General features: G+C 42.6%; 1 protein-coding gene across 1 annotated transcript; it reads left to right on the top strand.

Moving 5' to 3' along the window:
• Positions 1-1,200: 1,200 nt before the first annotated feature.
• On the top strand, positions 1,201-1,926 carry LOC308305654 (tRNA (guanine-N(7)-)-methyltransferase-like; the record flags this gene model as incomplete). Its single annotated transcript, XM_080750486.1, has 1 exon — positions 1,201-1,926. One exon carries the CDS (start codon positions 1,201-1,203, stop codon positions 1,924-1,926), a length of 726 nt encoding a protein of 241 aa, XP_080606612.1.
• Between the last annotated feature and the right edge of the window lie 10,649 nt (positions 1,927-12,575).

The following is a 12,575-nucleotide window of genomic DNA, read 5'->3' as shown; positions in this document are numbered from 1 at the left end:
TTTTATGTCCAATGTATGTATTTAGGTTCATAAAGTTAACATGAGTATATAACTAAATGCGTTTGAAATTAAATCAAAATGTTTTAGGTGAATCATTCACTTTATCATAAAAGCATGAAATTTGGTACACTTGTACAGTGTGGGGCCCTGAACATTTTCAGATATGGAGCCATCGCAAAAGCGCCCCCTGGCAGCCATTATACTTTCCACCATTACCAATTAGCCTTATTCACGGCCCGCCCACTCAGCATCCCCCGGGTGCTGAAGTCACATTTTGAAGGGGAAATCCTACTATAGCCTATAGAGTTAACACAGAAATCGCAAATTTAATGCAATTTCCGAATAGTAAAGTATAAAATACGGCTAGCATGATCAAGAACACAAGATGGTAAAAGGCACAAAGCATTATAATTTACTTTACCGTTCGAAATAATGATTTGTTGGCTTTAAGTCCAGCTATTTCTGTTATAGTTTCCCCTTCTAAATTGATGTCAGCACCCGGGGGATGCTGAGAAATTTGCTGAGTGGGCGGGCCGTGAATAAGGCTTATTCATATATTTTGCATCATAACTCCTGAACCAAACATGATAATACAGAATATGTGATGTTTACACCTATGTTTTGATGGTGAAGGATTCCATTGATATCATGTTGTACAACATCATAAACTGTTCAGGTGAATAGCTAATGGTCAATTCAGTGATATAGTGAGGATTGCAATGAAATAGATGAGTATATTTCCACAGGAAACCATACCTGGTTGGTTGTTTAAGTTGGACAAAATGTGGCCATATTTTTCCCAAATATGGAGATGACTGACATCTGACATAGATGTAATAGACCACATGGAATTGACACAATATGTCCATATATGGGGTATGGGCATTCCCAGATATGGTATAGATGACATCGGGGATCTCCATATATGGGCATAAAAGGGACAAATCGGACAATCATTTGCAAGTGTGACTCAGGTTGCGGTTGGTTTTGTTGGACAAAATGTGGCCATATTTTCCCAAATATGGATATGACTGATGTCTGACATCATAGATGTCTTACGTCATACAACCATAGAGTTATACAGTTTAACTGGAACTTTAATAAGTGTAGCTGCTCGCTATTAACTTATCTTTATAATAACACTTAATAATATTCAAAACATCTAACACAACGAGATAGCAGATGGCGACGAGCACGTCGATGCCACAGAAGCGTTTCTACAGACAAAGAGCTCATTCTAACCCCATGGCAGACCACACGTTTGACTATCCAGTGAGTCCAGACAGCATGGACTGGTCAGGGCTGTACCCAGAGATGTTCCAGCGGCAGCGCGACAAACCCCATGGTTCAACAACCACGGCTCAGGTGGAGTTTGCAGACATCGGCTGTGGATACGGAGGACTCTTAGTGGAACTGTCTCCACTGTTCCCAGAGCAGCTGATGTTGGGCCTGGAGATCCGGGTCAAAGTGTCAGATTATGTCCAGGACAGAATCCGCTCCCTGAGGAACTCCACGCCAGGGGCCTACCAGAACATAGCCTGCCTCCGCAGCAACGCCATGAAGTACCTGCCCAACTTCTTCTCTAAGGGACAGCTCAGTAAGATGTTTTTCCTGTTCCCCGACCCTCACTTCAAGAAGACCAAGCACAAGTGGAGGATCATCAGTCCCACGCTGTTGGCGGAGTACGCTTATGCTCTGAGGATAGGGGGCTTGGTGTACACCAACACAGATGTGGAGGAGGTCCACGTCTGGATGGTGAAGCACTTCACTGAACATCCGCTGTTCACGCGAGTTCCTGACGAACAACTGGTCGGGGACGTCATCGTCAGTCGTCTGGGGACCTGCACGGAGGAGGGAAAGAAGGTGCAGAGGAGTGGTGGGAAGAACTTCCTAGCTGTGTTCCAGAGGGTAGAAGATTCCAACTGAAGACCTTTAGGGCAGGGGTTCCCAAACTTTTTTGTCTCAGGGCACCCCATGATACTTTCTTCATCCGAGGCACCCCTACATTATATCATCGTTGTCGGGTGGAAACATTGTATGTCCAAAACCTTCTCTTTTTGTGTTATTATTTAAAAATAGTGAAAATAGCCAATCTACAAGCACACAACACCTCGCGATGCGAGGCGTTGTGTGCTTGTAGATCTGCTATTTTCACTACTTGTGTGACTCTTTTGTATGATGAAGTAGGACTTTTATTTGACTAAAAAACATACACATTTGAAACTTGGAGATACACAGTTTTTTGACAGACAGAGACGATATTCATAGTGTTCACTCCCAGCACCTTATTTTTATAGCACAGTATAGCGATTTAGGATTATGTTGTGAGGAAAACGTTGAGATAATAGCCAATTTGGTTAGAACTGACTGAAAATAACTTTGTACTTCAAGTTTAAAATTATACTAAATATTTTTTTAAGTGTCCAAATAAATGCCAAATATTATCAAAGTATCTCGTGGCACCCCAGGGTGCCCCGTCACCCACTTTGAAAACCGCTGCTTCAGGGTTTAGGAGTAGTGTTCTGGTAAACCCTCCACCCCGGGAGGATCATAGATGGATGAGTGCTTCTCAAAACATTATCGTGTGAAAGACCCCCGAATCTATGAGAATTTGGCTTAAGAGAAGATTTGTGTTGTTAATTTATTTTAGATAAATATAGATAGATAGGAAGATATTAACTAGAAAGATGCAATTCTGAGAAATTGTGAGTGCATATTTAATGGCTGGAGAGCCAAAATGTCACGTGAAGCTTGACCAATCATCAAGCTCGCACCACTCCTCCATTGAACTCAATGGATAAATAAATGAATGATTCACTGGATCCGTGTAGACACGGTACCCGGATATCTCTTAAGACTTTACTGTGTGTGTGCTTGTCTCCCAGACAGTGGAGGTCTGGGGACTCCGATTATTTTAGACCTAGATATCTTTCTCGTGTGGACCTAGATATTTTTCTATGTGGATACCTGGAAAAACCGGGATGTATGAAAAATCCAGCTCCGTATAGCCATGGCCTTCGGCCAGACAAATCTGGATCTTTTTCGGACACCAGATTTTCATATATCCACATAGAAAAATATCCAGGTCCACACGAGTCCACAAACATATCTAGCTCCCATGAGCAGCTCCAACAAGCATGCCAGGCCAGGTGGTGCCGTGGCAGTAAGCCATTTGTAATACCACTAGAAGGTCGGCCGGCTACGCCGGCCTCCCCTCTAGGTCGTCGCGTTGCGTCTATAGGAGTAAATATTCGTCGAAAACAAATTTTTGAGAAAAAAAAAAGGTTTTTGAGAAAAATAAAATAAATAAATAGTGGATGTGTGTGTGTGTGTGTGTGTGTGTGTGTGTGTGTGTGTGTGTGTGTGTGTGTGTGTGTGTGTGTGTGTGTGTGTGTGTGTGTGTGTGTGTGTGTGTGTGTGTGTGTGTGTGTGTGTGTGTGTGTGTGTGTGTGTGTGTGTGTGTGTGTGTGAGAGATAGAGTTATGGGCGGTATTCCTTACGTTCTAGCACCTACCTATGAGTTGAAGTGGATGTAAAGTGGGCGTGAATGGGCTTGGAAGTGGGATGCGGCTTTAAGAGGAATGTAATAGTAGATAGAACATACATGGGCAACTGGTGGCCCGGGGGCCACATGCGGCCCCCACCTTCACTTAATGCGGCCCACAGGTTAATACCAGAATATTTATATATTATTGATTTCAGCTGTTACAATTCCAAACATGACCTGCTTTAATTCCTTCAGTCAATATTAGTAGCTTAATGACTAGTATAGTAGTATTAAAATGTATTTTTTTTTTCATGTCCAATGTATTTGTATTTAAGTTAACATGAGTATATAACTAAATGTGTTTGACATTAAATCAAAATGTTACATGTCATTCAAAAGAAGCAAAATAGACGATCTACAAGCTCAAAACGTATCGCGCTGCGATGCGTTTTGCGTTTTCTCAACCTTTTTTCTGCATGGGCAATTGGGCACACTTTTCATGTTCCAAGAATCCATGGGCACACCAACATAATACGGGGGTGTAAATATCGTCACTGTCGGGAAGAAACCTTGTATCTCCAAGTTTCAAATGTGTACGTTTCTTCGCAAAGTAAAGCCCTGCTTCATCATACAAGGCTGTCACACAACAGTAGTGAAAACTACAAGCACACAACGCCTCGCAACGCGAGGCGTTGTGTGCTTGTTGTGTGCTTGTTGTGTGCTTGTAGATCGGCTGTTTTCACTAGTTTAAATCATTTTTAAAATGATAAACAATACTGGCTTTCAAGCAGTTTCAAGGGGCACACTTGATGACCCTTCTCGGGCTCGTCTTCAGAGCAGCTCAGTTTTTCATGCCTATATACACAGATCCATTGGATAGGATATTTTTGTACATCTTCACTTGTTTATCCGGTTTCAAAAAGATCCAGTTTAGCAGCCGAAATCTCCAGCTTCGTGTGGCTGAAAGCCCCAATCGCACAAAGAAAAGTCCGAAATATCCAGATTCGTGTTGCCGGCACCTTAAGTTGTGGCTACAAGAAAGGCTGCCAGGGGCATTGCAAATGCAAAAAAAGACTCCTTAAAGTGCACTGCAATGAGGAGGCAGTGAAAGAGACAGTAAAGAATAGATTCACCGTCGTTGTTTTAACAATATTTTCTAATGACAACAAAACAAACAATTCTTTCTGGAATAAAATCTTTGAAATAAACCTTTGTTTGTGATACATTATCTTTAAGCTAATTTGTTATAGTCTCATTAATAAACCAAAGGTTTACATTTCAAAAACTCTACACAACACGAAAAGCATGGAAGCAGCCCGCCTCCCTCGTCACACCCTCTTAGGGAGGAGCATTGGAGGCAGCCCAACCTCTTTATCACGCCCTCTTTTAGCTCCGGTAGGAGAGGGTGGAGCATAGATAAAGCCTGCCTCCAGAGGGGAGGAGTTTACATTTAATTATAGATTTAATTACTTTTCGTATTTCTGTTTATTTTTGAGGGATTTGTTATTGCTTAATTGTGTTCTCTTTTATGTTACCCCATTGCAATCTTGACCTGATCCAGGTTATTTTATTGAGGCTTTTGAGATTTTTGTTTTCGATTGAGTTGTTTGATTTTGAATTGACGTTTGGCTTTGTTTGAGCTTTGAACCTGCAACCTTTGGTATATGAACCTTTGATTTGAGCAATGCTGGCATGAGGGCATGTAGAATATATCGGGAATTTTATACTTAACTCACCTTTTAGAATTCAAATGGACAGTGAAAATGATCATCATAAGATTTGAACCCCTGACTTTTTACTTCTCAACCTTTGATTTATCTCTTAAGCCACAACAACTCCAAAAAAACATTTGAAACTTAAGGAGTTTTGGGGGGAACCCCAGACCCTCGTTGTGGAGTTCCGTACACCCCCACCGACCCAAAAAAGTATGTCCCAAAATCAAGGTGCAAAAACTGGAAAAAAGTGAGTCCCATCAAGGCGAAACACACGGAGAAAAGTGAGTCCCAAAATCCCCCAAAAAGTGAGTCTCAAAATCAAGGCGAAACACCTGGAAAAAGGTGAGTCCCATCAAGACGAAACACCCGGAGAAAAGTGAGTCCCATCAAGGCGAAAGAGTGGGACCTCTGAGCCACCAGGTGTCTGAGCTGAAAGTCCAATCTTTCTCTCACAGTCAATATACTCTGGTGTTTTTGAGTACGTCTTTTGTGTTTTAACAACAAACGTATCTTACAATTCCAAACAATACAACCAGGATCTGTAGTTGGACTGGGATTTGAACAAGGAATCTCTGAACTGAGAGTCTGATCTTCAGACCACTACACCATCTCCAAGTACAGATAATTAATGGTGCTTTTGAGGAATTATTTTGTATTTTTACCTTGAAAAGGTCCAAGTAAGACAGCAATGATCTGTAGGTGGACTGGGATTTGGATACGCGACCTCTGAACTGAGTCCAATGACCAGTCTGCTTTACACCATATGCCACTACAGATGCTTTTGAGTAGTTATTTTGTATTTTAACTTTGAAAATGTCAAAGTTCAACAGCAATTGTGTAGGAGGACTGAAGTTTGATCATGGAACCTCAGCACTGGAAGTCAGACGTTTAGACCGCTAGACCATATGCAGGATTGCCAACATTGGACCTTCAGAATCATAGAGATTTCTATTTTTGGAGCCGTGGGCGGAGCCCATGGTCTCCCTCTGAGTGGCAATGTGTGTCCTGTCTCACCAGTGAGAACTGTCCCGTTGAGTTCGAACAGTACCTTTTATGACCACACATGTTAAGGGAGGGGCGCTGTTTTCAGGCCAGGCACACACACGCACACACACACACACACAGGGGGGAACACGGTTACACCCCGCCATTCCGAAACACCGCTATTCCGAACGTTGACTTCTAACCCTAACCCTAACCCTAACCCTAACCCTTACCCTAACCCTAACCCTAACCCTACCCCTAACCCTACCCCTAACCCTAACCCTAAACCTAAACCTAACCCTAACCCTGCTTCGGAATAGCGGTGTTTCGGAATGGCGGACTGTTGCCGGGAACACATAGAATCAAAAACATAGATCTGGAAGTGCTCAATTTCACGGCTCCACTTCGAACCAAGGTTTGATTTTTTGTAAAGGGGTGGGGGTGGGGGAAGTCTCCTGTTATTTGACCATGTCTCCTGTTCCAGAAACCAGAATGTAGGCTACCCTAAAACAGGAGATTTTCACCCTTTTTCATATTTGTAGGCTAAGTAGCCTTAGTTGTAGTTTTTTCTTTTACCATTTCTCATTTCACACTTTTTGTGTGATAAGACTAATAAGGCTAATGTGTCAAAGACCCACTGATATGCCAATATGCAGCCACGGCCAATCGGCCATTATAGCCTACTGTAGTTCCTTGGCTATTTGATATGGGAATGTACGGCGTCGGTCGCTACCTGGTGGGCAGAGGACAGAACCTATGTATGTATTCTGTCCTCTGCCCACCAGGTGTCGACCGTCGGGTCCAATCCTCATGCAAATGAAGTTGAAAGTTGAAGAAAATACCACGGAAAATACGCTCTTTCAACTTCATTTGCATGAGGATTGGAGGGCGACGGTCGCCACCTGGTGGGCAGAGGACAGAATACATACGCCGTGTTCGGTGCCGCGCGTCCATTCATGTGGGAAATATATTGACCACACGGCGTCCGGTCGCGCGCGCGCACACACACACACACACACACACACACACACACACACACACACACACACACACACACACACACACACACACACACACACACACACACACAGTGTGGTGTATTATTAGGATGGCGTCAGGAATCACCAGAAAAAAGGACAGGTGTTTTCATTGAATCTATCATTTAATTTGACGTTACAATGGGTTCGTAAATGAATATCAATATCTATTACTGTAAAGTTCAGAGGACTGAGCGCGTCTCGAACCTGCAAACCTCCACTCAGCAGACATGAGTCTCCACACAGAGTGACCTAACTCAGTGAGCTACGGAGCTACCTACCAGCTAGGCCTACTGCCTACATAGACATACACTTCTTTCCCATTAGACGAACAACAATGTGCTTAATGTTACCTGATCATCCGAGCTCTTTTAGTGCAGCTAAAAGCACGTCGTTAGCCTTAAAACCACAGCAGAGAACAGTAGGTGAGATTGTCCTGCTGTGAGGATGTAAGTAGGCCTATAGGACGTACACAGTAGGCCTACAGTAGGCTACTAACAGGTGTCAGGTGAGGCAAGCATGAGTAGCCTATTGTTTAATAGGCCTATGCAAAGCAAGCAGGGGATTGAAGAAGTGTTATTGACCGCTGTTAGCTTTTTTGGGAGCGTTTAATATTAATATTAATATTAATAGGTCTAATCATTAAAAACAAACTGTAGGAAACATAACATTAAGAGACCCACAATGTGTCTGTGTGACCGACCCACAGATGGGGTCGCGCCAAACGGAGCCAACTATTGGGATACAGTTTGGTCTAATTCTGTAATTAAAGCAACAAAGTAGATTTATTTGAGGTAATTGTACTCTAAGTAAGTGTGTTAACATGTTCTAGGAGGAGTTGACCCCCAAACCCCCGTTGGGGGGTCGTAAACCCGATGTTTAAAATTTTAGAAACTGAGCAAAAAGTGAAGAAAATGAGCCAGCTGCCGCCCCGAGCGGAGCGGCGGCGGCGCCGATGATTGCCGATGAATGACGAAGAGGCAACGCCAAGAACAGAACAGCAGCTGCGTTGCAATCTGCCGGAACCGGGATGTTGTTTCGACGTTTCAAATGCGTCAGGAACCGGGGCGGTGTTTCGCCGTTTCTGCGGGCAAGAAGACGAAACACCGCCCCGGTTCCTGACGCATTTGAAATTTGGGTCAACTCCTCCTAGAACATGTTAACACACTTACTTAGAGTACAATTACCTCAAATAAATCTACTTTGTTGCTTTAATTACAGAATTAGACCAAACTGTGTCCCAATAGTTGGCTCCGTTTGGCGCGACCCCATCTGTGGGTCGGTCACACTGTCACATTATGGGTCTCTTAATGTTATGTTTCCTACAGTTTGTTTTTAATGATTATTATTATTATTATATTGTAATATGATAATATAGACCTATATGATATGATGAAATTAATATCAATATCTGAATAGTGTAAAGTTCAGTGGACTGAGTAAGGCAGTCTCAACCCCAGCCTCCACTCAGCAGGGAAGCAACGCTGGTCCGCTGGGATGGAGAGTTACGGTCTGATGTCTTGCAGGGTCGTTACAATAATATTCTCTCACAACATGGTTTAGTTGGTGGTTCCTGCAACGCTCCTTAACGGGACGCTGGCGAGGAGCCGACACTGAAAAGAAGCGCTCCTTCCCCCACCGTCTCCTGAAGGCCAATCTGCGCGCGCGCGCAACACACACACACACACACACACACACACACACACACACACACACACACACACACACACACACACACACACACACACACACACACACACACACACACACACACACACACACACGTGAGCCGACGTCAAACTGTGAAAGTGGGGGGAAAAGCACCGGTTTTGCCCTTCTTATTAACTCTATGGTTTTGCCACCTCAGAAAATTTGCGCAAATTACCGTAAATTACCGTATAGGAGCTCGCGGGGGCTGTGACGGTGTCTGCCCCATGCATAAGGTATCTTTTGAGTCAGTTTTATCAACACAACACAATGCAGCTCTACGTTTTACCCAGAGTAAAGTAACTGCATTTACTCAAGTGCTGTACTTATAAGTACAATTTTGAGGTACTTTTAGGCCTACTTTACTGGAGTATTTTCTTTTTTCTCAGCTTGTAGATGCTCTATTTTCAAACATTAGTTTGGTACTAATTATTCCAATACTTTTGTACTTTTACTCAAGTAGGCCTACATATTGAATTCTGGATTTTTTTTTTACTTTTTCTATATTACATACTATAGGCCATGGGTATTCAACTGGCGGCCCGCGGGCCAAATGCGGCCCGCGGGGACCTTCCTTGTGGCCCCTGGAGCAATTTTGAAAAAAAAAGAAGAAAAAAAAAAAAAAAGATTTTGAAAAAAAAAAAAAAAATCCAAAATCGTTTTTTTGGGGAGGCTAATGAACGTTATAGGTATGGTTTGCGCGATATGAAACGTGAGCTTCATCTTACCATAATCACAGTAATCCCTAATCATATTCCATCATATTCAAGTGAAGTGACTCCAGTCAGAGCACTGCAGCAGAGTGGAGTGTGTGTGTCTGCGACCCACCTGGTCCTCGCCTATAGTATAGGCTATTGATACGTTTACTTCACTGGAGTATTTTACATTTTTGGAGCTAGTAGGATAATAGTAAATAATCTAGTGATCATAGTACATAGCCTATCTAAATAATACCCAACTAAACCAGATTTGAACCGACCTGCTACAGGTATCCCAGGTCACAGATCTCATTACTAATCCACTGCCCCAGCAGAACAAAGTTGTCTTACCCTGCTTTCTGTGCCGGTTTTGAAGTTAATCTGCTGGAAGTCTCTCAAGTAAAGATTTCAGTGGGAATAGAACTCATGGCATCTGGACCAGCAGGTCAGCACTCTAACTCATTGAGCCACTTGCTGCTTGAATGATTATGGTCTTTTATCTTATTTCATGAACAACAAACGTCACAAAAAACAAAACAAAAAACAAAAACAAAAAACAGCATAGGCCTATTTGTCTATGCTTTGTTGTTGCCTTTGCTTGTCTAGATCAGGGTTCTTCAACATTTTCAGGCCAAGGACCCCTTGGCCCTGCTTCACCCTTAGAGATGAAGCAGGGACCCCCACAACCTGTTCATAGATTCCATATAGTTTTCCATATCGTTTGACAGCACAATCATCAGTGTATTTTGGATTCATGTCAATTTGTGTTATCAGATATTTAACCACTTGAACCGTCAATACTTAATAAACTTGACCTTTTACTCTGTACTTAGTCTGCTCTTTTCCCCCTCTATACCAAACCGTTAAACAGCTCTTCAGCCCGTTCATTCTCCTCATCAGAGCGCATGCCAGTCGCGCGCGTACACACACGCGCGCGCACACACACACACACACACACACACACATTGATTGCTTTATTAAAACTTAATCCACCTTTTAGAATTTGGATGGACAGTGAAAATGTAGCCTGGCGTTGCCAGCCTCTTTCACACCCTTCGTCGTGGGGTGGAGTTCAGTCAGGCTAGAAGCCATGGTAGTGAAAATGTTCCTTTAACCTTGGTTAAATTTTATTGAGGCATTATTTGGTGTTTTTGTGTTATCGCTCTTTAACCCATCACATCTTCGACTTGGTCATTGTATTTCTATTGAGGCTTTAGAGACTTATTTTAGTTGTTCGAGTTGTTTTGTTTTCTTTACCTTATTTGAACTTTGAACCTACAACCTTTGGTATGTGAACCTTTGATTTATCTTTAATGCCACACTGGCATGGAAGATGCAAATAGAAACCTAATAGTTAACCCACCTTTTACAATTCAAATGGACAGTGACAATGTTCATCATGAGTTTTTCACATGAGAACCTTTGATTTATCTCTTTAGCCACAACTCCAAAGAAACATTTGAAACTTAAAACTTAATCCACCTTTAAGGATGTGGATGGCCAGCCTCTTTCACACACTTCGTCGTGGTGTGGAGTTCAGTCAGGCTAGAAGCCATGGTAGTGAAAATGTTCCTTTAGGAGCTTCGAACCCCAAACCTTCGGTGTACAAACCACATATTAATCTTTTAAAGGAGAGAAAGAAATGAGAAAGACCTGTCAGAGGCAATTGCTCAAATGCTGAGTTACTCCCATGATTTGATCCACTGATAAGGAGCCAGGATTTCTTCCAACTGAGCTACCCAAACACACTGATTCAAGCGCCCAATGCATTCTCGTGGAGTCTATTGATCAAAACACTTCAACAGTAACAAGACACATACAGTATATGGTGGTCTGATGAATAGACTCCATGAGAATGCATTGGTCGCTTGGGTTACATGTCAGCACTCCGACATATTGCCATTCCGACCACCTAAACCTTAACCAGTGATGTCATTACGTGCGCATCCCGCATCAAAAACTCACTCAAGTCACCCAGGGACTCATTCATGTCATGGTCCTGGGGTCCCAGGGATGCGCCTCCATTGGAGTAAAAGAAGAAAACCTAGTAACATCACTGCTTAACCCTAACCTCGGTAAAACTAACGCTAGTGAATGCTAACCTGGTGAAATGCTAACCTGCCGAAAGGCTGGTGAATGCTAACATGGTGAAATGCTAACCTGCCAACGCTGGTGAATGCTAACCTGGTGTGTCAGACTCGGAATATGTCGGAATGGAAAACCCTTACCAAACTCAGCACAAAAAGAAAGGAAACTTGACTTCGGTACATTATATCTCCCCTTTAATAATACCAATTTGTATTGTAATTGTTGTTTTATATCATTTTTATCGCTGATTCGTCACCTTCTACAACAAGGTACAGCTTGTAAGGATCTGGCATTCGTGGAATGAGCAATACAGCCAAACGTGTGGGTAGCGTTCCTCCTAAAATGGCCTGGCAGGCCTGCAATACTGTTCTTTTGGTGTTCACCTTTGTTGCTTGGAGCATTGAATGATTGCACTCTCCTACAGTAATAAGGAAAAGAAAAAGAAAAACACATATTGGCCATTTTTACACTTTGTTAATGGGTTGTTAAGCTCAGTGTCAGGGAAGCCCAAAACGATAGAAAATGCCAGCCATTTTGGCAAATCTTTGGTCGGTGCTACCCACACGTTTGGCTGTATAGCTCATGCCTCGCATGCCCAATGGTTACAAGCTGTACCTCGTTGTAATGGTGACAAATCAACGATTAAAATGAAATAGAACATAATACAATTCGGTATTATTAAAGGGGAAATAGCAATAGAACATAATACAATTCGGTATTATTAAAGGGGAAATAGAATGGACCGAGGTCAAGTTTCCTTTCTTTTTGTGCCGACTGAGTTTATAGCCGTCAATTAATGAAGTTAGTGTCAGGTTTGAACACAACTTCCTCGTTCAAACCTGGCCAAGTTGAAAAAAAT

This window comes from Nannobrachium achirus (assembly GCF_963921795.1).
Source record: "Nannobrachium achirus genome assembly, chromosome: 20".
Taxonomy (NCBI): domain Eukaryota; kingdom Metazoa; phylum Chordata; class Actinopteri; order Myctophiformes; family Myctophidae; genus Nannobrachium; species Nannobrachium achirus.
This window is presented reverse-complemented; position numbering and strand designations above follow the sequence as displayed.